Source organism: Schistocerca gregaria, chromosome X, assembly GCF_023897955.1.
Source record: "Schistocerca gregaria isolate iqSchGreg1 chromosome X, iqSchGreg1.2, whole genome shotgun sequence".
Taxonomy (NCBI): Eukaryota; Metazoa; Arthropoda; class Insecta; order Orthoptera; family Acrididae; genus Schistocerca; species Schistocerca gregaria.
Window position 1 is genome coordinate 578,930,953 of NC_064931.1, and position 25,735 is coordinate 578,956,687.

Below are 25,735 nucleotides of genomic sequence, written 5' to 3' on the forward strand. Positions count from 1 at the left end.
CCTTGTGACCAACTCTTGCACTCCCTCTCACTCCAAAGAGCTATATTTTTGTTTCTACTTAGTTATTTAACCATTTTTAGTGTCTACCAATGTAATCGTAAACTGTGAATATTATACAGAATTTATTTATCTTGTGAATCGATTTCCGGCTCACAAGTTCAACGTCAGACAACAACCAACCTTCAATCTCCAAGACGATAACTCACTGATGAACAGTTATGTTACACAAATTACATATAAAATTGTGGAAGCTGACTCTGAGCTCTTTGAATTTATTTTGATTTACAACCGTCTCGAGAGGACAGGTCTTGCTCGCGTGCTTCATGTTCGCCTTTCTGTGTGAATCATATGAATTACCTAATACACTCAGTAATTATTTTAACAAAAATTTATGGCAGATTTACTTCTGATGTGCAATAGATTACAACGACTTACTGATTACTCTGTGTTCATAGAGGAGATCGGGAACATAACGTCGCGAGCAGTTGAGTCCTTTCTGTGATTTCAGTAATTTAATTTACACAGAGGCCAGTTTCCTTCTAAAAATCTTTTTTTCATTTTATTATTGTTGGGAGGGGGGGGGGGGGTTGGGAGTGACTAGATGGGAAGGCGATTATAAACTGTTGGGCTATAATTAGTCATCTTAAAATCTACTGATCATGCAATTGGCTTATTCGTATGAATCAAAATTAATATTCTTACCGGGTACAACTCCGCACTAAGAATTGTGAAAGTCGTGTAACACGTTCCACTGGAAACGATCCGTCATGAACAAGATTCATCTAAGAAACCGAAATATATAATGTGAAATAATCAAATACAGTCCACTATGTGGGGATCGGAGGATCAAGTACGAACCAGAAGGGGTGCTGCACGTTCGAATCACTTATATATTTCTGCGTACAGGATCTCATCTAAATGTGTAAATACCAAAACCTAGAATCCTAAATGCACTGGTGAGTATTGGGCGGGGGGTTAAGTTCAGATGGAATAGAGGAGTCAATGACCAACTCCTACAAGGGCCCAAAGACAAAAACCATTAAACCTGGAAAGAAGTTTCCACAAATATACGTTACCCTCTTAGATTCTCTGGAATAAGTAGAAGGGACTATTCATGTTGCACTACGGTAATGTCCATAATCAGATCATGTGGTTGCTTGATTGTCAAACTGTAGTCTATCTTCGATAAATTCAGAAAACGCGGAATATTTCAGAATTACACATGTTTATGGGCACATATTAAACTCAGTAGAAGGAGATCCCACGTTTTAACGTAGCCATGGATGATTTTGGATTGAGAACTATGTAGTTGGCTGATGGCAATAACATAGTAAATCTTCGATAAATTCAGTATCGGTGAAACAATTCCAAATCACGCACAGGTGTGGATACTCATTAAACTCAGGAAAATGAGATCTAATATTTTAAGGTAGCTCCGGGCCGGTCTAAGGCTCAGCAGTCATGGACTGTGCGGTTGGTCCCGGCGGAGGTTCAAGTCCTCCCCCGGGCAAGGGTGTGTGTGTTTGTCGTTAGGATAATTTAGGTTAAGTAGTGTGTAAGCTTAGGGACTGATGACCTTAGCAGTTAAGTCCCATAAGATTTCACACACATTCGAACATTCGTAGCTCCGGATCAATAATCCTATGCTCAGGATCATTTGGTTGCCTGACGATCAGGATACAGAGTAACATCACAAAGGCACCTGCATTAAAAAAGGAAAAAATCCTACAGATACACTCAAATAAACGAATAGTGAAAAAATGGAAACATATACTGCAAGTGTTTTATAAATGTTGTGTGTCCTCGTTTTCGTCATATAATGGGAAATTTGTCCTAAGTATTGGATAGTGCATCACTTCATACAACCAATGGACATAACTACAGATGGTGTACACTATAGGAAGACAACCTTCAGTTTCTGCCTGTTATTTCTAATGCAGTCAATTAGTACAGAGTTATATCCGTTTCTGGAGATAACAAATCTTGTGGTGTTCAGCTCTCTCTATTGTGTGGAAACAGATGAGAGATGATTCAACAAATCTTGTGGTGTTCAGCTGTCTTTATTGTGTGGAAACAGATGAGAGATGATTCAACAAATCTTGTGGTGTTCAGCTCTCTTTATTGTGTGGAAACAGATGAGAGATGATTCATTATGTAGTTTAAAGCAATAGGTTTATTAAGCATTGATTGCGGAGGACAATAAAGTACTACTATGTCTCAAGCAGTTTTTTAGAATATTTTGAAACAATGCCTATTTATACTGACTTCAATGTGAGTTAGGTTTATTAATTTCTTAACAGCATTCATAGCACAGGGTACACACTGACATTCCGACTGTACAACAGCTGCATGCACACCCACGTCCCGCGGATGATCTAGCCTCAGTCGTCGTCCACTTACTACAGTGGTGTCTGCAGGCCAACTACCACCACAGCAGTTTCCGGAGAGCAAGCTAGCACAACAATTTGGCTTTTTATCGCCGGGAACTCAGCACGCCACCACTGCAGGCGCTACTCTCGCCGTCTAGTGACAACGCAGCCAGTGCGAGATTATTTCTCTCCACAAGTCACGTGCCTGAAAATAGTCTGCACTGTATACCTCCACTTCAGCAGTACTCAGACCAGCGCACGGCCTAAGAGAAACCAGTCATTGGTGGGAGTTACACCAGGCAACGGCATCGACCGCTTTGCCGTTTCTCATTCCGAGTAATTCCTTACCAAGTCCTCTAGTAACTCCGTAGGTGGTTACCTGCTAAGAGGTATGTCTTAGACTATACAGTTGATTGATAGCGTTTTCTCTTATCCTAATTGCATTCTGAATAAACATGTTGTTACTTCTAATGTTCTTGACTCCTGTTTTATCTGTATGTATTGAATCCCACTCCATAACAGATTCTCGATGCAGATAGAGATTCGACCACCTCCCAAAGCCTTGTCTGCCACACCAGGGCGGTGACGAGGATGGCCTCCAGAGTCAGCAGTCTCCAGGGCTACAAGTCTCAACAATCTTTTGGACTCAGAAGGTCACCACCCTCCAGGTCGCCGCCTCCACAGGCCTGTGGCAGTTTCACTCTCAATGGATTCCTCTGGAATACTGCCTTCTTCCTGCTGGCCTCCCAGGCTGCAGTAGCCTTCTCAGCTTTCTACAAGGCCCTCCATTCATCAGCGGGCCGGTGTGGCCGAGCGGTTCTTGGCTCTTCAGTCTGGAACTGCGCGACCGCTACGGTCGCAGGTTCGAATTCTGCCTCGGGCATGGATGTGTGTGGTGTCCTTAGGTTAGTTAGGTTTAAGTAGTTCTAAGTTCTAGGGGACTGATGACCTCAGATACTAAGTTCTATAGTGCTCAGAGCCATTTCAACCATTTGAACCTCCATTCATCATCCCTTACCCAAGGCCTACTTCCCTTTTTTATTCTGTTTTCCTATGTCAGCTGCGGTGGTGACCTCTCAATGGACCAATTCTTTCAGAGATACGTCCTTTAATGTTCGGTGCAGTAACAAATGCTCAGCGGACCACTTTTTCTGACAGTCCGCCTTCTTCTTGGCCATGCCCCCCCCCCCCCCCCCCCCACACACACACACTAGCAGTGGGTGCTAAATGAACCAATCATTCCAGTGCTCCACTCTTTTCCTCCTGTGTTCCTCTGTGTCGGATCTTCCAATGGTTTTTCACTCAATGTACTCCTCCAGTGCTCTGCCCTTTGCTTCTGTGTGCCTTCATTATTGCACATTCTCTGGCTTTATACCATTAGCTCTTCCATGACGTCCTATTCCTAATCTTTTTCTTATTCAGTCGTGCAAATTCTCGCCCAATTTGACGTTCGCCGTCGCGAAAGGAACACCACGACGCCTCTCATCCTCGAACACCGATTCCAGGGTCTGGGCTACAGCCGCCTAAGGCTCCCTAGCAATAAACGGACACGCTACCTCTACCGGGGTAAGCACAGCACCCACGCGGACACCGCTGCACTTTCTGGCATTGGATGGATGCTGCCGTCTTTGTCTACCCATGGGAAGGAAGTACAGTCTCTACAGCAGTGACTCGATGGCTTCACTGTCTCTTTTCTCAAGGGGAAAGGAGATGTCGTACCTTCGACTACGAGCAAGATAGCTTTAATATTCACACCAGCCCTTCGACCGTAGAGTTACTGCATGCACATCTGCGTCCTATGAATGACTTAGCCTCAGGCGTCGTCCACTTCATGCACTGGCGCTTGAAGGCCAGTCATGACCACAACAGATTCCAGGTTGTTAGCTAGAGGCGCTGTAGGCGCTAATCTCGCCATATGGCGCTGTTCCAACCGACGACAGGAGGCACAGTCAGTGCGAGACTATCGTAAGTCACTTGTCTGAAATTAGTCCGCTCTGTATACCTCCACCTTGGCAGTAATTATGTCAGCGCACGGACTCCGAAAAGCTAGTCATCGTCAAGAGCTACGCCGGGCAATTGTGCTGATCACTATGCGGTCTCTCATTTGGAGTAGCTCCTGACCAGAACCGACCTGCACCTATGTGACGAATTCTTCCCTCATGCCTTGGACTACGCCTCAGTGTTAGGGATCCATTACGTACCATTGACGGAGTTATCAGTCTGGTGACATTTCCTCTGGTAACTCACTAACTGGTTACTTGCTAAGTGGTATATTTTATGTAACCCATTTAGACTATACAGTTGCTTGATAGAGTTATTTCTTATAGTAACTGTATCCTGAAGAAAAGTGGTACTACTCGCAGTCCACATGGTTGATGTTTTTATTTGTATGTGCTGTACAATAGGCCATAACATATAGTGTAAAACAATGTTTCGTTGTTGACTGTTGAACTGATCAAACAATGTGTTTAAATGTCTTGTCACTTTAATCCAAATAGACAATACATAATCTGTATATTTGAAGAAGTATATAATACTTGCATTAAGGCTTCTTTTAATGCTCTCACAACTTATCTATGCGAGATACAACTGGGAGACTCGAACTACAAGACGTAATTAGGCACCAATGAGTTTCTAAAGGAGCCTACCTTTAAAAGTCAGTGGATTTTTCAAAGTGATTCATGAAATTTTCTGGCAAGAATGCACTATGAAGAATGAAGTAGCCAAGTCATTTAACTGCTTATATAGATTTCATTCTAACTGTATATGAATGTACGCTAAATATTGCAAGCTATATATTTTATCGTTGGTATTGACAGTCGTGTTAGCGCTGTTAGCGTTACATTTATTTTGGAGCTCAAGCTGTGGTGGTTAGCGCGTAAAGATGAGTGGGGCTTCACTGTGAGAGACTGTAATTGGCTGTCTCGCTGGTCAAAGCCATGGAGCGCATTGCAATGCCAAAAAGGTTGAACTTGGTGTTAAAATTAACTTTTGATGGTGGATTTACTCGTGTGTGTTGCGTAACGATGGCGACGGTGCGTTCAATGCAGAAGTTAAGCCAAATCGTGCGTGATATAAACTCACATCCAGGTACATCTGCCGCGCCACGTGGACGAAACCAGTAACATACTAATTGTGCTCGCAAATAGACGATCAGCAGACATGAAACTGACTAAGATTCATATGTAAAAGCAGCATGTGAACAATTCAGGCGTGAGAAGGGACTTCATGCGAATACAGTGAGAATTTTGTTTGAACTATGTCGCATTAATTGGTATCATAGCATCCACCTATTCCCTCTATATTGGACCTAATACTGAATCAAACATTTAATCATAGCTGCAGTCTCGGTGTTACAGAAGCAGGAGGTGACTGTGCTGGAGCTGTATGTAGACGGGGAAGGCATACAGTCGTAAAACGTAATTCATCTACAGGGTGCTTTCGTAAGAGCGTGCAAAAATTTAACAGGACATAGAGAATGCTCCACTGAACATTTTGAGGTAGGGAATCTGGGGTGGAATGTTCAAATGTGCGTGAAATCTTATGGGACTTAACTGCTAAGGTCATCAGTCGCTAAACTTACACACTACTTAACCTAAATTATCCTAAGGACAAACACACACACCCATGCCCGAGGGAGGACTCGAACCTCCGACGGGACCAGCCGCACAGTCCATGACTGTAGCGCCCTAGACCGCTCGGCTAATCTCGCGAGGCCTGGGGTGAAGAAGCAATCTTAAGTAGATAATAGGAATAAAATCATAATACTGTGTACTGTTTTACTTACATTAATCACAGTTAACTGCAAATACCACCACTGACACAGTGAACGTACCATCTGAGCTGTATCTCACAAAATGTTCTGAAACTGATGGCCATCAACCTCAATAAAGAATGACATCGGTGAACAAGATTTCGATTCACCCTGACAAATATCCCTGATGTGGTTCGATTCACATCACAGGCAGCTACAATTCTGCCAACAATTCCATTTCCGTATCCACAAAAAATTGAAATGGCTCTGAGCACTATGGGACTTAACTACTGTTGTCATCAGTCCCCTAGAACTTAGAACTACTTAAACCTAACTAACCTAAGGACATCACACACATCCATGCCCGAGGCAGGATTCGAAGCTGCGACCGTAGCGGTCGCGCGGCTCCAGACTGTAGCGCCTAGAACCGCTCGGCCACAACGGCCGGCTCAGTATCCACAAGTGACCTTAGATATCTCCATAGGAAATAATCAAGGAGATTCAGGTCAGGTGCCCTCGCAGGCCGTGGAATATGACCTCCCCTTCCAACCTAGCGGCCAGGAAATGCAGCATTGAGATGGCTGCAGACATCCACACTGAAGTGCACCGTATCCACATCCTCTCACGAACAGCCAAGGGTACGTTCTCCAACAACCCAGATACAACTCTTTGCACGAACCTCAAGTACAAGTGGCCACTCAGACGGCCAGGCAGAAAATATGACCCATTGAGGCTGTCACCCACAATGCCGGCCCAGATATTCACAGCAAAACGTACTTGATGGTTTGACTCTACTACAGCTTGAGCGTTTTCTCATCCCACACATGGCTATTCCTGCTGTTCGAAATATCACCACGATCAAATAAGGCCTTGTCAGTAAACAGCATGATTTGGAGGAAATCTGGTCGATCAATCTGTTGTTGGATCAACCACACATAATGCGACCCTTGGTGCAAAGTCACAAGCATTGCATGGACTCGTGGGTGATACGGGTGTAATTGTTGTTCGTGGAGTACTCGCCACACACTAGTATGTGCAGCGCCACTTTCACGAGCAATATGACGAATACTTGCTGTGGGATCCGCTGCAACATGTTCCAGGACCTCCACTGCAAAATCGGGTGTGCAAGTGGTCCTCATGTTGCTACGTTCCTCACTTCTTCTTTCCAATTAACCGGTCTCCCGCATTCGTGGATCGAAAGAAATAAACACCTTTCGTGGCTGATGATACCTGTTAGGAAATCTACAGTCTTTCAGCAACGAGATCATTGCAACGTACTTCCCCATTCACAAGGTGCGCGTCAGTGAGTTCTGTGAAACTGTACCGTTACGACTCCATCGTACTGTACTCTACGTCCCTGAATACCACTTAGTAATGAGTGGGTATGCCGTTGATTCATAGCACGTTCTATCTTGGAACAATATAAACACGATATAACAGAGCCACCTTATGGACAAGTAAAGTAAACAAAAGCTGCAGCATGACTTCTTTGTAATCAGGCTTGTCCTCCTCATTTCCTTGCAGGAAGTAAATAATGTACATGTAAATAAATAGCACAGAACGTACAAACTTGTACGCATGTTACTTGTAAATAATATGGAAAACAGTAATGCTAGGCAAAGCGGTAGACAAGTTTACTTCCACCTCTCCTTAAGCTGACTTCTCCGATCCCAGGTTCTCTACCTCAAAATGTACAAGGGAGCATTCTCTATGTCTTGTTACATTTTTGCACACATTTACTGAAACACCCTGTATAGGTATATTTGAAAATTAGCTACAAACGTCGATAGCGACGTCCAAGTTTTAAATCATTCGAAAAGTCCACTAACTTTTAAGAGCACGCTACTTTAGGAAATCAGTCATGACTAACTCTATCCTTCAGTACGATTCTCTTGGTGTAGCTTGAACAGGTACTTGTTCATAGTCGTGAGAGCACTACAAGGAAACTAAAATATTGAACCTTGTTCTCTCTAGTGCATACTTCACTCGCATTCGGGAGGACGACGGTTCAATCCCGCGTCCGGCCATCCTGATTTAGGTTTTCCGTGATTTCCCTAAATCGCTCCACGCAAATGCCGGGATGGATCCTTTGAAAGGGCACGGCCGACTTCCTTCAGCATCCTTCCCTAATCCGATGAGATCGATGACCTCGCTGTCTGGTCTCCTTCCCCAAACAACCCAACCCCAACCCTCTCTCTAGCGCGAGATTGGCAGCATGGAAACTAGTGGCCAAAAGTCTTGGGACACCGTCCTGGACACAGTCGATGTGACGAAAAGAAGAAAGAAAGGACTCAACGTCCCGTTGACAAAGAGGCCATTAGAGAGTGAGGTATGAAAAAAGGGTTATTCACTTGATTTGTATATAAATGCAAACATACAGAGGTTGGACAAAAATATGGAAACACCGCGAGGTTCAAATGGCTCTGAGCACCATGCGACTTAACTTCTGAGGTCATCAGTCGCCTAGAACTTAGAACTACTTAAACCTAACTAACCTAAGGACATCACAGACATCTATGCCCGAGGCAGGATTCGAACCTGCGACCGTAGCGGTCGCTCGGCTACAGACTGTTGCGCCTAGAACCACACGGCCACTCCGGCCGGCAACACCGCGAGGTTCAAATGGTTCAAATGGCTCTGAACACTATGGGACTTAACATCTGAGGCCATCAATCCCCTATAACTTAGAACTACTTAAACCTAACTAACCTAAGAGGATCACACACAACCATGCCCGAGGCAGGATTCGAACCTGCGATCGTAGCGGTCGCGCGGCTCCAGACAGAAGCGCCTAGAACCGCTCCGCCACACCGGCAGGAAAACACCGCGAGGAAAGAATGCCTGAACATAAATGTAGATGCGAACTAAGACTGCAGTTTGAGCTGTTGTATTTGACCAAGAATGACCCTTTTGCAGTGTCCTCAATACGTTGAAAGTGTCAGTCGAGATCAGAACAGTGTTGTCTGTAGTTGTGAGTGCGTTACGTCGGAGATAAGTAAATTCGAACGTGGGCAAATGCTTGGTGCTAGTACAGTGGATACTTTCAAGGGGCAAACTCTCGAAGATTTATATACTGTACAGAGAAAGAGGGAAAACATCATCCACTAAGTCAGAAAACGGATGAAAGTGTGTGTTGAGTAACAGTGACAGACGGTCATTGGAGAAGGTTGTGGCGAAAAAATAAGAGGACGACAACTGGAAAAATCGCTGCAGAACTGAATGTCAAACTCACGAAACTCGTCATCACCATCCACAATTAGGGGATTGCAGGGCGAGCTGGAATTCCAAAACCATTCATCAGTGATGCAAATGCCCGTAATTAGAAAACGTTGTTCCGAAGTCATGAAACCTGGACTGTGGAGCAACTGAAGAAAGTCATTTGGTCACATGAGTCTTGTTTCACACTGTTTCCAACTTCTCACCCAGTTGCCGTCCCAAGACTGAAACATAGCGGTGTTCGTTGATTTTTTTTGGCTTCCATATCGTAGTATTCCACGGGCCCCATGGTTACTCTGCAGGGTCGCATTACAGCCAAGAAGTAAGTGACCATTTTTGATGATCAGGTCTATCCCATCCAGAATGTTTGTTCCCTAAAGGTGTTGTTGTGTTGCAAGACGACATTGCCCTCGTTCACTCATCTCGCGTCGTTCAGGACTAGCTTTTTGAACTCAAGGGTATATTGTTGCCCCTCCCCTGGCCTCCACAGTAACAAGATCTCAGTATTATCTACCTTTTGTGGTCTACTTTGGACAGAAGGAACCGTGATCGCTATCCACCGAAATCGGCGGTGCCTGATCTCGTCACTATTTCGCAGGTAATAGTGGTATAAGATTATCTTGAAACCATGCAGGAGCCTTATTTATGCATTCAGAGAGAGCTGGAAACTTTTATACGCCAGAGGCTTTCTTACACCGCATTAGGCACGGTTTTGTTTTTTCCATATTTTCACCGCTGTATTTCATCAATATCATAGATGTAATTTCTGTCAAAATATGGTCAGTGCAAGAAACTGCAGTAATTTGAACCAGGTGTAATTGTAGAGACCTTTAAGTTTGAGTGCTGTATCAGAGACATTTTACATGTGTCCTCGCCCTTCGCGAAGGACGTTATTGTCAACCGGAAGCGCCAGAAAGGCACTCACTCCAGTCATTGCTCTACTTGGCCTAAGAAAGTAATTGACAGTGTCCGCCATACTCTAAAGCATAGCGTACGTAGGAATAGTCATCCAAGTCAGTTAATAGAGAGAACTTGCAGCCATGTCTCCCCGTTCGGGCTTCAATCGGTACTTTTGATCAATGGTGTTGAGGATATTCTGTATTTATAAATACATTGTCAAAAATGCGACCCCAGCTTCCGTTCTCATACTATGAAAAACCTTTAGAATCAGATTATTCCTGTATGAAGATGTCAATGTTCTACCGCAAATCAACTATCTTTACATTGAAAGTTGAAGAAAGTCATGTAGAATTTCTGAAATGGCCTGCTTAATGCTACATTCTGATCCCCAGTGGTGTCTGAGATCAACCGCATTGCAATTCCGACTTCATCATGCCTGAACTTAGTGAAATCCCGGAGATTAAACACAATACTAGTAACAACAGTAAGTGGCACACACAATAAGTTGCATGTCTGGCACCTATGGAACGAATGATATTTGACAGCCATCGGCTTTCGACCACATAGTGTAAATCTGTTTTTGGCTCTGAAGAGGGTAAAGTCGATTTCTTGTTGTTGTTGTGGTCTTCAGTCCTGAGACTAGTTTGATGCAGCTCTCCATGCTATTCTATCTTCTGCAATCATCTTCATCTCCCAGTACCTACTGCAACCTACATCCTTCTGTATCTGTTTAGTGTATTCATCTCTTGGTCTCCCTCTACGACTTTTACCCTCCACGCTGCCCTCCAATATTAAATTGGCGATCCCTTGATGCCTCAGAACATGTCCTACCAACCGATACCTTCTTCTAGTTAAGTTGTGCCACAAACTTCTCTTCTCCCCAACCCTATTCAGTACCTTCTCAGTAGTTATATGATCTACCCATCTAATCTTCAGCACTCTTCTGTAGCACCGCTTTTCGAAAGCAAATACTTTCAGAAACGACTTCCTGACACTTAAATCTATACTCGATGTTAACAAATTTCTCTTCTTCAGAAACGCTTTTCTTGCCATTGCCAGTCTACATTTTATATCATCTCTACTTCGACCATCATCAGTTATTTTGCTCCCCAAGTAGCAAAACTCCTTCACTACTGTAAGTGTCTCAATTCCTAATCTAATTCCTTCAGCATCACCCGACTTAGTTCGACTACATTCCATTATCCTCGTTTTGCTTTTGTTGATGTTCATCTTATACCCTCCTTTCAAGACACTTTCCATTCCGTTCAACTGCTCTTCCAAGTCCTTTGCTATCTCTGACACAATTACAATGTCATCGGCGAACCTCAATGTTTTTATTTCTTCTCCATGGATTATAATACCTACTCCGAATTTTTCTTTTGTTTCCTTCACTGCTTGCTTAATATACAGATTGAATAACATCGGGGAGAGGCTACAACCCTGTCTCACTCCCTTCCCAGCTACTGCTTTCCTTTCATGTCCCTCGACTCTTATAACTGCCATTCTTTCTTATTCGATATGTAATAGATAGGTGCTTTTGTATGGCAAGAGCTACAATTGGAGTTGACAGGCGGTTCAGACCGCCATAAAAGGGCTTAGAAGTATTCGTGATGTTATTGTAAAAATAAAATTAAGGAAAACCGAACAACGTCTGGCGCTCTGAGAATTTCGCACAGACTTAATTGTGTATACAGTTAGTTCATCTCCAGATTTTGATAAGTGCGTTTGTGAATATTGAAATATGTTACGTAAATGGCACTATCTTTTGGTGTCATTTACTCAAAAATTAAATTTTTTACACCGCCTAGGGTGTAACTTGACATGAATTTGAGCAAGATATTTTGACCCATTCCTGAGAAAAAGGGGTATTAATCAGATGGACAACGAAGTGTTCATAAGAGAGTTCCGATTTTGAAACTTCCTGACAGATTAAAACTGTGTGCCGGACCGAGACTCGAACTCGGGACCTTTGCCTTTCGCTGGCAAGGCAAAGGTCCCGAGTTCGAGTCTCGGTCCGGCACACAGTTTTAATCTTCTAGGAAGTTTCATATAAGAGCACACTACGCTGCAGAGTGAAAATCTCATTCTGGAGTTCCGATTTTGCTGATTGGGGTAGGGAACTCTAAGAAATACCAATGTAGCTACACATATCTGCTAAATCTGTCCTAAGAGTGTTCCGCCGTTAATGGAAATAATTTGTACGTGTCTTGTTAAAGTATTTTCATTGTTTTGTTTATAATCTGCATACAAATAAAAATAACACAAAGTAAATCACAAAACTGTTTTACTGAAATCACAAAACTGTTTTACTGTCAGTCTTAAAGAGAAATGAATCGCTATTTTAGTAAAAAAATAAAATGTGATTACATATTTTGGCACCTTAGAGGAAGCAAGTAAACAATTTTACAGTTTTATTATAAAACTGTTTATGAGTATCAGATGTCTAGTAACATCACATGTGCAGTGTGTATGATATGTGAGAATAGAGGCTACTGTCGACTGGAAGCTGCCTGGGGGAAAGTGCGTCTCTGAGGTTGTATCTGCTGAGGCTCCTGCGTCTGTGTCTGCACAGACTGCTGCGTCTGCGTCTGCGGCTGTGTCTGCGTCTGCGGCTGCGTCTGCGCCTGCGGCTGCTCGGGCTGCTGCGTCTGCGTCTGAGGACGCTGCGTCTGCGGTCGAGACCCGGCCTGAGGCTGCGGTCGTCCGATGTGCTGCTGGATCTGGTCCCTGCAGAGCAAGCGTCCCCAAAGTTAGCTAAAATATCTATTTACCCGCAGTTTATTCCATGACGTTTCGGAATTGCTACGATATTTCGACTGATAACCATTCAGCCATCTTCAGGTGGGTGTTTTGTATTGGAGATTGTTAGTTCACATGGCTAACTTTACAAAAAAAATGGTGCGCAAAGGCAGACGGTACATGACTGACCTCTTTTGAGTTTCGAGCCCTCTTCGAATATTGCTCCCTCAATTGTACGCAGGTGCATGCGCAAAGTGATACTACGTACGCGCTCTCTGTCGAAATCAGGGCTGCGGAGCTAAAATTCAGATTATTAATTCAACATCTGAATTATAGAGGGCGCGAAACTCGACAGACGTCACTCACGTAGCAGCTGCCTTCGAGCATGTGTCTCCATGGCCAGTTTTTTGTTTGAAGTTAGCGATTTGAACTAGCGATCTCCAGTGCAAACACTCACCTGAAGATGGATGAATGGGTGTCATCCGGCTGCAATCCTGAAACTCCTTAAGCCAAGAAAATTTCAAGAATCGTGCCCGCAGTTTGTCTTGAAAACCAGAATGGCCTTTCTCACTGGAATCAGTCGCTATTGAAATATTCGCACCTTTACGATAGAATGCAAATAATAATCAAAAAATACCGCCGGAACAAAAAAATTGCTTTTAGAAGTCCTGAATAAAAGGACCAAAGATTATCCGTTAAATGAAACAATAAATCAACTAAAATTTTCCGGTATAGGACATGTGCAACAGCTAAGGACCATAGGCAATGTGGTGAAAAAAAATTAATTTCATTTCTGTTATGGAACCATTATCAGAACCTCTAAAAACAAAGCACAAGACAGGGACAGTAATGAAATTCCATAAGAATTTGGTTGTCACAATACGAAATATGAACGCTAATGTTGAGTCCTTACGAATAAATAAGGAAGTGGAATACACAGGTAACAAAAGGGATTTCTTACAAGAGGAAAAGATTGTACGAGTACATACAGGATTATCAGCCACTAAAAACAAACTACACGTATGCGTTCTCAGTGAAATAACGAACCAAAATAGTTTGAAGTGGAATGAACATGTGTCAAGAGATGACACTGAAAGAGTACCCCTAAAACTTAACAATTAGAAATACAGAAGTAGAATAGGAGTATACACACTACATTTGACAGCCACCAAGACGTGAGTGACGACCCATACGGCGCAAAGACTGAGACACAGGATTCGCATTCAGAAGGAGCAGGCGGCAAATACCCTTCTGGCCATATTAATTTACGTTTCGTATTGTTAACCAAAATTGCTTAAGGTGAATGTCGAGAGAGATTCTTTGTAAAGAAAGAATACAGCAGATTTCCTTCCCCACCCTTGACCAATCCGACATTGCACTCCGCATCTAATGACTTCGTCGTCGACTATATATTACCTCCAACCGTCTTTGTTGCTTCATTTCTTTACAACGAAAATAGCCCGTGCAATGATTGAGTAAAACTTGAGAACCATGTGAAAGGTACAGTTATGGAATATTGGTTGCGGTGCAAAAACGTCAGACAGTGCAAAAACGATAGTATGGAACTGGAAAGTACATCATCACATTTTTGGGAAGACAAAAAAAAAGAGAGCTAAAACGTCTTGTATTGGTGCAAGAAGAGAGAGACGTACGGGCGAAAATACGGAAGATCTAAAAGAGGACACATGAAGGTCGCAAATGAAAAGCAAAAAAGATATACGAAGAAAGAATTTAGAGAAGAAATGGCGAACTTCAAAAATACTTCCTACTCTCTCTCCAAAAACGTCACAGCGAGTTCCTCTTGAACTACTGGCTTTCATGAGTAAAAATGAAAAATCATAAAATCATAAATAAATAAACGTTCTGAGAAAAAAATCAGGACACCAATTACTGGACATTAATACGTTATGTGTCCACCTTTCGCTTTCACGACGTCTTGAACTCTGCTGAGGACACTGTCAGTGAAATGTCTGAATGTCTATGGAGGAATAGTGGCCCATTCTTTCTCAAGAGCGGAAACCAGAGAAGGTAGATATGTTGGAAGCTGGGGTCTGGAATGGAGTCAATGCGCAAGTTATCCCAAATGTGTTCAGTTGGGTTCAAGTTAGGACTCTGATTAAGCCAGTCCATTTCAGGAAAGTTATTTTCCATAAACCATTGTCCCACGGATAATTCTTTATTATAGGGTGTTTAGTCAAGTCGATATAAAAAATGATCGTTTCTGAAATCATGCTCTACTGTAGTTAGTACACAATGTTGTAGACTGTATTAGTATCCTTCCGCATTTAGTGTTTCTTAATCGAAATAAGTGGATCACACTGTAACCGCGGAAGAAGGACTCATACCGTAACGCCACCTCCTCCGTACTTTACTGTTGGCGCTGCACATGATGACAGTTAACGTTCTACAGACTTTCGTCGAATCCAGACCCTTCCACTGGCTTGCCGCAGGGTTTAGAGTAATTTCCAAATCACTCGTTTCCATTCATCCACTGTCCAGTGGCGTCGCTGTTTGCACCACCTTAAGCTTCACTTAGCGCTGACCTTAGAAATGTATGGTTTATGAGGAGCTGTCCGATCACTGTAACCTATTCCTTTGAACTTTGCAAGCACAGTCATTGTGGTATCTGGACTGCTGGTAGCGCTTTGGAACTCGTGAATGATTCCTACCGCTGATTTCATGAGATTTTTACAGCTACCCTCTGCAATGTTCGACAGCCCCTGTCCAACAACACATGAGATCTACCTGGTATTGGTGTAGTTGTGGTAGTTCCTTCACGTTTCCACTTCAAAGCCACGTCACCAACAGTTGACCTGGGTAGATTCATAATGGTTGAAATTTTCCTGACTGATTTGTTAGTCAGGTGACATTCAATGACTAGTCCACGTTCGAAGTCAACTGAACTCTCCTGACCAACTCATTCTGTTATTACTGTTTCTCTACGAACAGCACAACGATCCTCACCTCCTGTTATATTGGTATGTCCGCCTCCCGTGACGTGTAGTTGTCAATACCGCATTACATAGAAATGTCCTGATACTTTTCATCATAGATTGTATAGTGTACTGGACGTTATATGAGACATCTCGGGAAACCAAGTTACAGAAAGTGCTTTTAAGAAGTTAATCTTTCCCACAGTTAATTATCATTGCTTTCTATGCACCATAAACTAGTTTTATACACATAAAAATGTTGTCACTTGGTCCTTGTAGTTCTCATCCACCTTATAACGTTGGTCACGAAAGAACTTCCGAGAGGAAGAGATAACTGCCACTTTGTATTCACTCAAGGTTGTAGAGGAATTCTTGCTCTTTTTTTCAGCAGTTAATACCCAATTTTTCCGCCTCGCCATCTTAGTCTGCATTTATGTTTCGTGTCAACTTCAAATCCATTCCATCACTTTAGGTGGTCGAGTAGCTTGTGTGAGTAGTTTAGAAACAGAAATTAGTTCCATAGTAACAGTAGGTTGTTCATTATAGCTGCCATTGTCTTACCGACGGACGAAGGAAGCCAGGAGCAGCATACTATGTCGCAAATATAGCGCTGCAGTATAGTACTTTTCAGTACGCCCCGCAAGTGTAAGATGGACCGAGAGTTGGAGCTACGTACCTGTTGACGAACCAGAAGGGCTGACGGTCAGCCGGCCAGGCGGAGACGACCGATGCGACGTCCTCTTCGGGTGAGAGTGTGCTGGTGGGTTCCAGGCCCACGCGGTTGTCGAGCCCGACGTCAGTCGTGAACTGCGGCAGAGGGCCGGGGTACGACCACCCACTTCCCGCGTACGACGGTTTGTACTGCGGCATCGCCGCTCCCACCAGCGACAGCACTAGCACTGTTCTCAGGGCCGACTGTGCAAATGGAGAAAAAGACTGACAATCGGAGACCACAGAAAATAACTCAGACCTTATGGTGGGAAACTGATGAGGCGACAGGCATTTGATCTGTCATGTAACATGCTGCGGTGCGTGCTCACTGAGATACTGAAGAAGTGGACATAGTATATGGTAGTCACGTAGCTCATATGGCCCCAGTCATCCATACTTTGATTATGAAGCAATTAAATAAACGGCCAGACAGACAAATACAATGGTCTGTTGCCTTAGTTGTCGGTGAACTCCTGGAGTATACGGAAGTGGTCCAATGTATCTCTCGACAAACATCAGGAAAGAAAAGTTTCATGTTACAAAATCATACAACCAGGAATTATCATCACAACTAAGACATACGAATGTTGCATATGCAGAATCCGAACAGACTGGGACATCGAGAACGAGATAGATGCACCAGCATTGATCATCCAGAGTTATTTTTTTTGGCGATTGAATCGCAGGCGGCTAAGATGGTTCAAATGGTTCAAATGGTTCAAATGGCTCTGAGCACTATGGGACTTCTGAGGTCATCAGTCCACTATAACTTAAAACTACTGAAACCTAACTAACCTAAGGACATCACACACATCCATGCCCGAGGCAGGATTCGAACCTGCGACCGTAGTGGTCGCGCGGTTCCAGACTGTAGCGCCTAGAACCGCTCGGCAACTGCGGCCGGTAGCTCGCGTCAGTTAGCGAGACCTGGCGGCGTAAGGTAGAACGGAAATGTGCACGCTTTTGTCGTCCATTTGTGATGCTGTTCCCGAAGCTTTCTGACCACAAATGTTACTTTCGTACAGAGTTACATTCTTGCTCTTGGTTTTTCCCTCGGTTTCCTATTGTGGCTTTAACATTTTGGTTTACTCTCGGTTTTCCCTGTCGACTGGACGTAAAACGTTATCTTCCTCCCTCCGTCAGTTTGTCCTTTCGAATGCGTTACGGTTTCTGTCGTCGACGACCACTCGGTCCTTTAGAATTTTCTCCGTTTTCTCAGTAACCAGGTCGTGGCACTTGCAAAACATTAATCTAGAGATTTTACTGCTGGTGCCGTCTTGGAGTGCTTCGCAAAAGTGGAAGTTTTGTAGAACGAGTGACTGCACGAGCTGTTTCACATCCTGTGGAAATGTATTCCGAAACTCCTGGAGGGCAAAGAGGTACACACTTAACGACAGCATTTTATGTCTGGTTGACGTTACGTTTAATCTAAATAATTCACAGTTTTCTGATATGTTATAGAGGATAATAATTCATGAAAAACAGGACTAATTAACTTCTGATGACGTATTAAAATTCTTGAGACTTCTCCCCCTTGAATTTAAATCCCAAGTTATGCGGCAAACTGAACACGACTTGGGAGCCATCTGGACGATGACAGTATAAATGTTTTCAGGTCTGACGCTTAAGAAACAATTGAGGTCAGCGGGACTGCAAGCACGTTTACAGGCGCGCGCAACCGACGACATGTCATTGACGTAAAGGAAATCAATAGCGGGCCCTGGACTGGCCCCTGTGGCACTCCTGAGATAATTTGCTTCACGGACAATTTTTCATTTCCACATATAAAACGCTGACGTCTGTTTCTTAAGTAGCTTCCTAACAACTAAAGTTCACTACATAAAAATTTTAGCACTTGTACTTTTGTGGACAGTAACTGTAAGTTGACTGCATTAAATGTTTTGCTGAAGTCTAGTACAGTCAATATTGTAGTCACTTGGTTATCCACGACATATTTGAGGTCTTCAGTAATGCCGTTATTGTAGCCTCATGGTTGTGTACGGGACATTTTATGCGTCTGTTATCTTAACTAGTGCAATATTCGTGCCTACAGTGTTGATGAGAACCGAACTGATATTTAGCTGAATATGACAAAGCTTTCAGTTTGTTGACCATTGACAATATGTCCCAGGGCATAGGATACTGCTGTAAGATGTCGATTAACTGGTAACCGCAAGGTGACTGTTGATCTTCCTTCTTACGGACAGGTCGGACTATACTCCGCTTCCGTTGAATGGGATGTTACCGAATCACGTGGGATAAATTAACTATGTCTGTCACTACTCGTACCGTGACCTCTGCGACATTCTTGAACATGGTTATGCTGATACCGTGACTACCTGTCGCTCCAGGAGGAATTATAATCATTGCTTATATCTTTGCATATTTTAACGAGTAAGGTGGAAAGAGTCTGTGGTAGATATGTGTGCTGGAACCTCTGATAGGTGACTGTTTATTGCAGCATGTTGATGTAAGATTCAGGGCGCAAAGAATCGTAGGTGGATGAATTAAGTCCTGAGCACATTCAGTGTGGTTTGTTGCGCATCAAAGTATACTTACATATTTAAGTTAAGGCATATTTAAGAGGCACAAAATAATCCCGGCACAGCTATAAAAGCTGCCTTGTCAGATCTTTGATATGTGTCTCAGTAATACAAGTATAAGGTGTAAGAAAAACCAGTCACGTATTCTAAGTGATAGTTAACGGTGTGTGACGTCGCTCCGCTAGTGGCGTAAAGAATATTTGAATTGTGATACCCTCTCTTATCACTACAGGATGTGCCACAGTTGTGCATGATATTGATCAGATCGTCTAAAATTGCTTGCGGTGGGGCCTGCCGTTGGTGGACAAGCGATCTCTGAAGTTCAGCATATCGGTCTCTTAATCACAATTTTAGCAGCAATTTAAATTGTCTGAAAGACGCTTCACACGAACATACTGCTAGGCGCAGCTGTCGATACCGCGGCCTCCAGATATATCCATAGTCCTAAACAATGATTTTTCACCTGGGGCTTCAATCAGATTTGCATGTTCACCGAACTAGAAAAATTCCTCGATACTTCTAGTTTGCATTACACATCGATGAACAGATATAGTATAGTCAACATAATATGTGGCCTAGTTAACAGCTGAGCAAACGTTTTTCGAAATATTAATGGCGTCCATTTAAAAGGACCTCGAAAAGCAAGTACGATCACGATACGACTCCAGAAACAGTTCAGCGTTTTTTATGTGAAAAAGTTGCAGTCACAGCTTGGAGTATTAACTCATGTGCCATATTATTTACAGAAACTTTATTGTAGAACAGAGTTATCAGATGAGAGTAAAATGAGCTTCTTGCGGACCTAATGCTTCAAATATTCATTATTCATTGCATGTGAAATATATGTACACATTTCCCAATATATGCACTTTTAACCAAAGTCAGTTTCAATATTCACTTGAAACCACTAAAACAAGGCTTTTTGTATAAGAAGCTGAAAATCAGTTTTCTAGAAAAACAATATTCTGCGAATGCTATTCTTTCAGTTTTGTTTCCAGAGGTGGTCGCATGTAAGGAATTGCTTATCTGACAGCAATAAATACAAGCCTCCCATTAAGGCTGCTGCCTATTTCCGTTGCACTAAAAGGCAATATGACATCCCAAAAACTATGAAGTTACAAATTAATACGGATTAATGAGCCACTTTTTTTAATATACGTTTTTATTACCAGATTTCCAAATGATCCAGCGTCAGTTTGTAACCTTCATTGTTCTGGGACCACCATTAAAAGAACCACCAGACACTAATATTCAGAATTACCATTCTGTATGCTAGTTACAAAAATAACATGGCTATGTTTACAGTGTGGGACAACTAAATATATATCACAATAAATCTTTCATTCGGCATTGGAGTGTGCACCGTTATGAAACGGCCTTGGACATTCTAACTGTGTTCCGAACCAGGAGCTAAATCCGAGTCTTTGTCTTGCGCGGACAAAAACAAAAATCCGGGTGTTGTTCCTAGTTCAGCACACTGTTACAGCTTCTCAATGAGTTTAAGAAGTTAAGTTTCATAAAGGTTAAAAAAAAGAGAAGAAAGACACACATCATCGCAAGCAAATGAGCATGTGAAATATAGTTGCATGTCATATTTATTTACGTACAGTGAGCGAGAGCTGATGTTGCTTTCATAAGTTTCGTGTTTTGTGTGACAGTGTACAAAATAGCGCTGTGCCTTAGCTGGTTGTGCGTCATACGCGGCCTCCAGTCTACTTCCGCGTTTCCTTCGCCCCAGTGGCCGGCTCCAGTGGTGTTGGGTTGCTTATCCTCAGAAATCTAACTTTCAAAGTAAGCGCTATTCTCCTACAAGGCTTTCACCCAGCATCAAATACTTCGCTTTGACAACTGTGACGGGTAGCTTTCGTCCTGTAAGGTCATGCTAGCCTATCCACCACTAATGTTATGTATCAATGTACAAAGGCGGATTGCAGACTAGACGTTATTGTCATTTTTACTTATGTAATTATGTCGATGAGAAAGATCGGCTACAACGACAATTAGATCACGTACGTCCTGAGAATTCAAATGAGATGTACTGACATTGGTTCCAGATGCCACAATCTGTATAATGAAATTATGAGCTCACGACCCTGTTTTTATCTCTCCTGACAATGAAAACTCGTGAAGCTGTGTATTTGTGTGCTTTGATCAGTACATTGACGTCAAAGACGTTATATGTATTTCGTTCTTCAACACGCACACAACAACAATCCGTCATTAGAACAATGTTTGCGATCCGTTATTCCATAGGATGTACACTTGAGTAATACGTGTAAGATGGAAAAATGAAGAAATGAATGGGTCAGATATTTTTCATTCTGTTTTTGAGTTCACGTCTGTTACATTTTTTCCTCCTTGTTCTAAATAATTTGAAACTTAATTCGACTAAAGAATAACGTAACTTCTGTATGAAAATAAATATTTTTCATCGAGTTTTTGACAGTCTAATACATGTTCACAACGGAGATCTTATTCAACAGCCGTACTACGAGTAGTTTCGCAGCCTAATCCGAAATGTCGGTGCTATGTTACGTCGTTGAATGGTCGCCTAGGAGTTTTGTTTGGTTCCATATATTATGTTTAGTAAATGAACGCATTACAACGAAATTTTGCGAAGAACACAACCTGTCCATGTTTCTCCTCTCAGGTGTGCGCTGTTTTTTAGTGTGGACCACATGTGAAACATATATTTAAATAACTAACAAGAAGGTCAGCTCTATCGTCCAAAAGCTGGTGTGTATAGAACGTTGCGGCAAATGTTATTGAGCACGTGAGGAAAAGCATTGCGAGGTGAGTGCGGTGACAGTGAATTTGTAGGCAGCGCTGAGGTACTCACCATCATCTGCAGCTTCGCAACGCCAACTGACAGCAGCGGTCCTTGTGCCGGCACATATAGCGTGCGCCGTTGCTGCTGACGTCACGCCAGTTCTTCCCAGTGGCCCGCACACCTTTTACACGGAATCTCGGTCAGTTGCCTCTGCAGAGCCGCAGGTCGCGCTACACTTGATTTACAGGGCAAGGGAATTCCTACTCGCTGGCAAACGATTACCGATAAGAGAAATCTTAGCGAAAAAAAGCTCGTCTTAAACCTTTTCTGTGACTTTTTCGTTCTAAGCGTATCAAATTTTATAGACGTTAGTTCAAACCAGTGGCCGGAGTGGCCGTGCGGTTCTAGGCGCTACAGTCTGGAACCGAGCGACTGCTACGGTCGCAGGTTCGAATCCTGCCTCAGGCATGGATGTGTGTGATGTCCTTAGATTAGTTAGGTTTAATTAGTTCTAAGTTCTAGGCGACTGATGACCTCAGAAGTTAACCGAGCGAAGTGGTGCAGTGGTTAGACACTGGACTCGCATTCGGGAGGACGACGGTTCAATCCCGCGTCTGGCGGTTTTCCGTGATTTCCCTAAATCGCTCCAGACAAATGCCGGGATTGTTCCTTTGAAAGGGAACGGCCGACTTCCTTCCCGTCCTTCCTTAATTCGATGAGACCGATTACTTCGCTGTCTGGTCTCCTTCCCCACAGAACCCAACCCAACCTCAGAAGTTAAGTCGCATAGTGCTCAGAGCCATTTGAACCATTTTTGTGTTCAAACCATCTGAGCGTCTTTTAAAGTACTTCTCAATCAAAAGCAAAATAACAGGTGTCGTTGCGCTCAAATGCATGTATGAATAACGAATGTCCTAAAGAAAGGTTTGAGGTAAAAGATGCCAAATGGATACTATCACCTTGACAATTTTATTACTTTCCATATTGTATTTAAGAGTTTTAGTAGGGACGCGATAGGAATATTATTGATCATCTTGAACGGAAAAATCGGACACATACATCCTGAAATCTTCGTTGTTTCTGAGATGCAGTTATTAGAAACTATAATAAATGAAAAGCGATAGCTAATTGTAAATTAATAGACGTGAATATTCGTGTTTTGGTATCTTTGATGTGAAACGGACGAAGACTTGTGACCTTAGAGCGTTTCGCCACTGAAGGCACGGAATTTACGATCCTTTTTCTTCATTTGATTAGCAACAGAGTTGGGACATCATTTTATTGTAGTCTGCGTAATGTAAATTTTACTAATTTGTACAAGCTAGCTCTCTTGTAAGGTAATATCTGTGATTATCAGGTATTGTAAACTCAGTGGCTGTTGTGCTGAGCAGGTCTTTTTCGTTTTTGTTCTTGTTTTACGGTAGTTAGCAACGTTAGAAGCAATCAAATTAAAATTCACTTTCATTGTATCAGGGGTGGGAGTTTATATGAGAATCTATCTGCCTGGAATATCAGGTAGTTTGATTTCGTTACGAGATTTATGTGGAGACTAAAAACTTTTTCTTTTGATAAAGCACTATTATATCTGGGACATTACCTACTAGTGGTCAAAATGAAGAGGTGAGTATTCAACCAACAAAGCCATAACAGTTGCCTACATTTGCGGTAAATATTTCTATCATTTTTTTATATCCAAGTGGCGAAGACCAAATATTTGTACCTTCATTAATAAAGACGAAAGGCACTAATGTGTAGATGTGCTGTGTTGCTAATGGGAGCTGTCGGTCCCATTTCCCATTAGTAACCCATTGTCGCTCAACACAAGGGGCAAAATAAGTTGAATCGGAAGTGATACTTTAGAATTTGAACTTAAATGAAATAGTGACTATAAAACAAAGTAACTTTCTCAACGTGAACTATCAACAGCATTTCTGAAAGTTCCAAACAGATGTATCTCGGGATGCATAGAAAAGGGTATTGTTTGTGCTATGTTTTCCCTTGGAATACATCTAAGAAAATGAAAAGCACAGTAGCGTGTACCGTAGAAACAAGGGTCGAACACCAATAACCCAGAAACAACACACCCAAACATTTTCAGACCACTGAACTCACATGCGAGCCTCCATATTTGTCGTTTTTAAGGGAGAATATCTCATCCTGTGAATAAGAAGATATAAACAAACCAATGGAACGTAATGAGGTAAAAATATAAATATTTGCAGTTTCGTTTACATTTACATCTAGTAGCCACAAGACAACTCCTGATAAAACGATTTACGGTTTCGAAAGGAAATCACTTTTTACAAACGTATTTGAGACTCTGCAATTGGGGTATTTTGTATCATTACAACTATACGTCGTAAAATTTACATTACTAAGTGTACAAATGTACTATATCTGTCTGCTACAAGGAGAAATCGTATTCTTGGTACCTCTAAAATATTCACTGAGTGATTCAACAGCTGCATAAACACCAATAGCTACAGTGGTACTTTTCCGTTGTTTTCTTCCATTTTAATTATGGAGATATATAGTATCTTTCTTTTTGGAATCATTGACTTAACTCTATTTAGAAAATAATGTTCTGTCACTTCACATTTATTCACATTGGTAAACTGTCCAGGACACAAAATCCATACCTGAATGCAGTGTTGTTTCGAGTCGTACGCATATTAGTACAAATCAATAAAACACGAAGGACGTGGCACTGAGATCTATGTCGAAAGTTGAAAACTTGTGCTGGAACGGGATTCGAACTATGGTCTTTCGTTTACTAGGCAGATGCTCTGACCATTCCACTTTTTTCCCAATTTCTTCGTCATTGTTCGTTGCGTTCGGTCTGGGCGGACGTCACACGACAACTTTTCAAGTTCATCATTGATTCCTGTACTCAATATTTTCATTACAGAGTCGCCAGCCCTCTGAACGAACACAATGAGTTACCGTGCCGTGCGGTTCTAGGCGCTACAGTCTGGAGCCGAGCGACCGCTCCGTTCGCAGGTTCGAATCCTGCCTCGGGCATGGATGTCTGTGATGTCCTTAGGTTAGCTGGGTTTAAGTAGTTCTAAGTTCTAAGCGACTGATGACCTCAGAAGTTAAGTCGCTCAGTGCTCAGATCCAGCCATTTGAGTTATCGTGCCGGCAGACCAGCCCTCTGAACGAACATAATGAGTTACCGTGCCGGCAGACCACTAAGCCAATCGGACAGAGTGGTTATTAGCAACTATATATGCACAAATTTTCAACTTTGACTTCTATCGATGCCCGCGCGCAGCCAACGTCTGCAATTCCTTTATGTCTTAATTCATAATGGCAGCTGGATCAAAATGGTAACTGTTCTTTCGGAATAGTCAGGATATCGTAATCCATCTCTGACTCACAGTACATGTATTTCGAGCAAAACGCTCTTTCTTCACTTGACTGTTTTTCGAAATCAAGTATAAAGATGGACACGGACACACTTATGTCACAGAGCTCAGACTTTCACTTGGAACGGGACTTAGTTTTATGAAAAGACATGTTTCTTAGCAGCTCACAACAATAATTTGCGATCTGTTTGGATCCGGCGACATAACAAGCCAGAAGGTCTTCTTCAATGAGAAATCCAGACACTGTGTCAACATGGCTGCAACTTAAAAGATTTCGATGCTCCATTTCTTTTGTGTTAGTGTAATGATGCAGATCAATTTAGTTTTCCCTTTTATCATGATTTTTGTCCATAGATTGTGATTAACTAGTGGCAAACGAAGTGTTCGTTGAAGAAACGTAACAAATGTTCATTTCTGTAAACGTGTGCTTAA

At 42.5% G+C, this 25,735-nt stretch overlaps 1 protein-coding gene across 1 annotated transcript; it reads right to left on the reverse strand.

The window, feature by feature from the left end:
- Positions 1-12,506: 12,506 nt before the first annotated feature.
- On the reverse strand, positions 12,507-22,035 carry LOC126299374 (uncharacterized). The gene is made up of 3 exons (XM_049991236.1): positions 22,005-22,035; positions 16,588-16,826; positions 12,507-12,966 (listed from the first exon to the last, which is right to left on the reverse strand). The coding sequence occupies exons 1-3, from the start codon at positions 22,008-22,010 to the stop codon at positions 12,729-12,731; spliced, it is 483 nt and encodes a 160-aa protein (XP_049847193.1). The 5' UTR covers positions 22,011-22,035; the 3' UTR covers positions 12,507-12,728.
- Positions 22,036-25,735: the final 3,700 nt, after the last annotated feature.